Below are 4262 nucleotides of genomic sequence, written 5' to 3' on the forward strand. Positions count from 1 at the left end.
GCATACCAACTAGAGAAGGAAAAACAAAAACACCCCGTGACATTCCAGAGAACACAACCCGTGACTATCTGTTTCCTGCAGTACTGGGGACTGAACCCAAGGCTTCACACACACTAGGCAGGTGCTCTACCACTGGGCCACTCCTCCAGCACAGCTAATCTTTGAAGGGAGAAGCACCTTGAGTGAGGAACCGCCAGCGCAGGGAGCAGGAACACTGTGAGATGGTAGATTTAGTGCCCACACAACTTTTGCCATCATCCGTCAACGATCAAGCACATTTCACCTGGTACTAACATTGCACGGGTGAGAAAAGGCAAAAGCAGAAATTACGGGGCCCGCAGGCCACCCAGCAGCCCGGGACGAGGGTGACCGGCGCACTACAAAGCACGCCTCACCCTGGCTACCTTTACTTCTCCCTCCTTCCCCAACCACCTTCTTCTGTCTGAATTTAACCTCTGCCTTCTCAGCACCTTGGTGCCCTGAGAGCTTCTTCCCTTTTTTCTGTTGGGTCTGAGAACTTCGTGCTCAAGGCAGTGAGCAGCAGTGGCCCCAGGCCTCTACCAGAGCCAGACTGCCATGTTGGCCGCACAGTGCCAACTCCAAACCTTCCACAGACCTGCTCTTGAACTGCCCACCTTCCCACCAGAGTCCATCTGATTTGTAGTAAGAAAGGGTGTTCACTATGCATTTGCTAAGTGGAATCAGAAAACAGGCAGTAATGCTTAAAATCACAGCCTAATAGAAGCGTTAAGACTGATATGGCTGCATTTCAGTAAATCCAGACGTAAATTAAAGAAGCTGTGTAGCACATAGTTCATTAGAAAAATTATTTTATTAATTATGTTATATACATTTTACTTAATACAGAATTTGAAACTATCTGATTCAATATATATATATATGTAATTTTTCATATTGAACACAGGCAATTTATACAAAGAACAAAGTTTAAACACTTCTATTTTAAATAAGTCTGTCAAAATCTAGATATATATGTGTGTGAATATGCGAATATATATGTTAGTTAAGCGAAACTATAGAAAGTTTAAAAACTTTAAAGCTTCAGAATTCTAAGAAAACCACTATAAAATGTTAAGTATTTCAATGAAAAATTAAATCTTTCAAAAATGACTAAGAACAAATCTATATTTTTTCAATGCTGGACCCAAACATAACATGGAACTATTTAGGTTTTAAATTATAAATTATGTTAATTTTAACATTTGCAAAGTATTTTCAGTGTCTTGAATAGCAAAAGTTTAAGAAAATTTATCAAAACTCTAGCTCAGATGAGAAGAATGATCCCTTTTAGAAGTGTCAGAGTAATAAACAATGTAATTTTCTTCTCTCTGGCACTTGGCAGTAGGGACACAAACACAGGATTTATTTAAAATAATAAAAACCTTATTTGTTTCTCCTTTTCATTTCAACTAAAATGGCTAGGTATGACAAAATGTTTCAAATTATAGATCAAGTATCCAAATATTCAGTAAATAAACAAGAACATAGTACCTTTCAAAGTCCCAAGATGTTCCCAAATATAAGAGGGAGTTGGTATCTTTACATGTAACATTACAGAACCTATGCTATCATTGGATGAATAATCCTATACTGTTATCCAATTTATCATAAAATGAGGCCAAATTAAAACAAATCTATACATTCAACTAATATAAATAAACTTAAAAGTTCGTGGAATAACTGTCTCCTACATAGAATAGAATAACTATTACATACCAGCTTTCCAATAGTCTCCATTCCTTTAATTAAATTTGATATACTTATTTCATTCCCAGAATTATCTCCACTCCTTGCCATCCACACAAAAGTAAGAAAATGGAAATATGATTTCTAAAATTATTTAACAATTCATAGATTATAACTTTATTTTAATTATTATGGTCATTTAAAAATCTAACAATATATAGCTTTCCAATCTTGTCAGCCTATAGACATGATCATTTAAGACGATTAGCACAAGAAAAGATTGCGATAGCAGCTTTCACAATTCAAGCAAAAGACTTCAGGAAAGTGCTCAATCTGCTCACTGTTTTTTTGTGTTTTTTCGTTTGTTTTCTTTTTTTGGTGCTAATACACTGGACTTGAACCCAGGTTTTTCTGCTCCTATCTCACTCTGCCAATTAAACCACACTCCCAGACCAGTTTGTCTACAGGTTTAGAAATATAATCTCTTGGATTTTTCTGTCCTGGCTGGCTTTAAACTGCCGTCTTCCTAGATGGCAGCCCCCTGAGTAGCTATGATTCCAACAGCAGAGAGCCGCCAGCACCCTGCTATCTCTAACTTCTGCTAGAGAGTCTGGGGAATGTTACTCTGACAGAATGATGACTGCTGATTTACAAAAATGAACAGACACAGACATGTAATTTACACCCATACCAATTAGCTCCTGACCATGTATACAAATAAAGGGCCAAAACACATTATGAAACACATAATTCTCAAACTATTTCAGATACATTTCACAGGACTGTTGTGAAAACTCACAACACAAAGAAAAAAAAGCACAGTGTTTAGTGATGATCACAAATACCATTTACGGAACAATGATGAAATTGAAATGTCATTACTGGCTTGAGTTTGTCATCTTCTGTTTATTTCTGATGGTGGCTCGGAGTTTACGTATGACCAGCCTATCGGGTAGAATCATGTCGCCTTGTTGTTCTAGGTAATCTAATAGATTCTCGGTCCACTGGAGGGCAGCTGCATGGTCTATATGCTTCTCTGGAACCAGTTCTGTGTCCTCCTCCTCATTTTCACTGGATTCATCTGTCTGGCCTTGTTGGGCTCTCTTGATGATTTCAGTGTCGGTTAGCACCTCATAACCTGGCTCAGTACTGTCCACTTCAAGCCATCTTTCAATGTTCTCAGTGGTGGGACTTTCCAGTCCTCTGGTATGCTGTAAAAGGGTGGCCACAGTAGCCACAGAAATATCTTCTTCATCAAAGACCGACCCTTCTTTCTCCTCTATGGTGGGGAGAATCTGCTTCCAAGCTCTGCTAATGGTAACCGGCTTCACCAAGTTCCACGCCATGGCTACTTCATAAAGTGCGTCCAGCAGAGTTAACCTCTTCCAGAATGATTTCAGGTCATTGCCTTCTTCCAGATTGTTCTGCAGAAGGCCTGCCCGATAGTTCCTCTTGGTCGCTGCTATGACCCCCTGGTCCAGGGGCTGAATCAGTGGAGCCACATTGGGCGGTAAATACTTGGCAAAGATCTGGCCATCCTCTGACCGCAGGACGTTTTCATTTGGGTGCGTTGGCGAATTACCCAGCAGCAGCACAGCCTTTTCCTGCAAGCCTTTGGATCTTAAGTGCTCTCGAACCTGTGGCACGAAGATCTTATCGAACCACTGTCGGAAAATGGAAAGGTCCATCCACGCACCTCTCCGGCTGAAATAAGAGACGGGCAGGTTCACGGTGTCCGCGGCCTTGAAGGAGCGCGGCTTCTTCGCTCCGCCCACCACACACAGCTTCAGCTTGTGCAGACCCGTCGCGTTGGCGCAACACATGACGGTGATCCGCTCCTCCGAGGACCTGCGCCCGGGGGCCGAGCCTTTCCCCCGGACGCCGGAAGTCCTGGCGGGGAGACACTTCCAGAACAGCCCGGTCTCGTCCGCGTTGTAGATCTGCTCGGGCTGCAGGTCCTCCCGCTGGACAAAGGCCCGGAAGCTGCTGCAGAAGTCCTCCACGGCGGCCTGGTCCCCGCGCGGCCGCTCGCTCCGGATGTTCATCTCGCGGATGCTGTGCCGCTGCTTGAAGCGGGTGAGCCACCCGGCCGAGGGGTTGAAGTCGCCGTCCATGCCCAGCGCGTAGAAGAAGAACTCGGCCCTTTTGGCGCAGATGGGCCCGGACACGGGGTGGCCGCGGGCCCGCTGCTGGTTGAACCACTCGAGCATGGCGCGGTCCAGCTCCTCGTACATGGACGGCTTCATGGACTTGCGCTTGGCCAGCAGGCTGGTGGAGTCCGAGCTGCTGGCGTAGCTGATGATCTTCTCCTTGTTCTTCCGGATGTCGCGGACCGTGGTCTCGCCGATGCCGTACGCGGCGGCCAGCCGCTTGGGCGAGGCCCCGTCCTCCAGCTTCCGGATGATGTCCAGCTTGTCCTTGATGGTCAGCACCACGCGCTTCCGCTTCCCCGACATGGCGCCGGGCCGCCGCCGGGGCGAGGAGGCGCGGCCTGGAAGAGGGCCAGAGGGTGACCGCGGCCGGTTCGAACCCAGCTGGAGCGCGGCCCGGGCCTC

At 45.6% G+C, this 4262-nt stretch overlaps 1 protein-coding gene across 1 annotated transcript; it reads right to left on the bottom strand.

Annotated features, from left to right (window-relative positions):
• Positions 1–2064: 2064 nt before the first annotated feature.
• On the bottom strand, positions 2065–4222 carry Jrkl (JRK-like). Its single transcript, XM_013009789.1, has one exon. The coding sequence runs from the start codon at positions 4161–4163 to the stop codon at positions 2586–2588; it is 1578 nt and encodes a 525-aa protein (XP_012865243.1). The 5' UTR covers positions 4164–4222; the 3' UTR covers positions 2065–2585.
• Positions 4223–4262: the final 40 nt, after the last annotated feature.

The sequence above is a fragment of the Dipodomys ordii genome, unplaced genomic scaffold, assembly GCF_000151885.1.
Source record: "Dipodomys ordii isolate 6190 unplaced genomic scaffold, Dord_2.0 Scaffold10, whole genome shotgun sequence".
NCBI lineage: Eukaryota > Metazoa > Chordata > Mammalia > Rodentia > Heteromyidae > Dipodomys > Dipodomys ordii.

What these genes read in the sequence shown, in the direction of transcription:
- Jrkl (XM_013009789.1), bottom strand. Translation starts at nt 4,163, where the DNA reads ATGTCGGGGAAGCGGAAGCGCGTGGTGCTGACCATCAAGGACAAGCTG.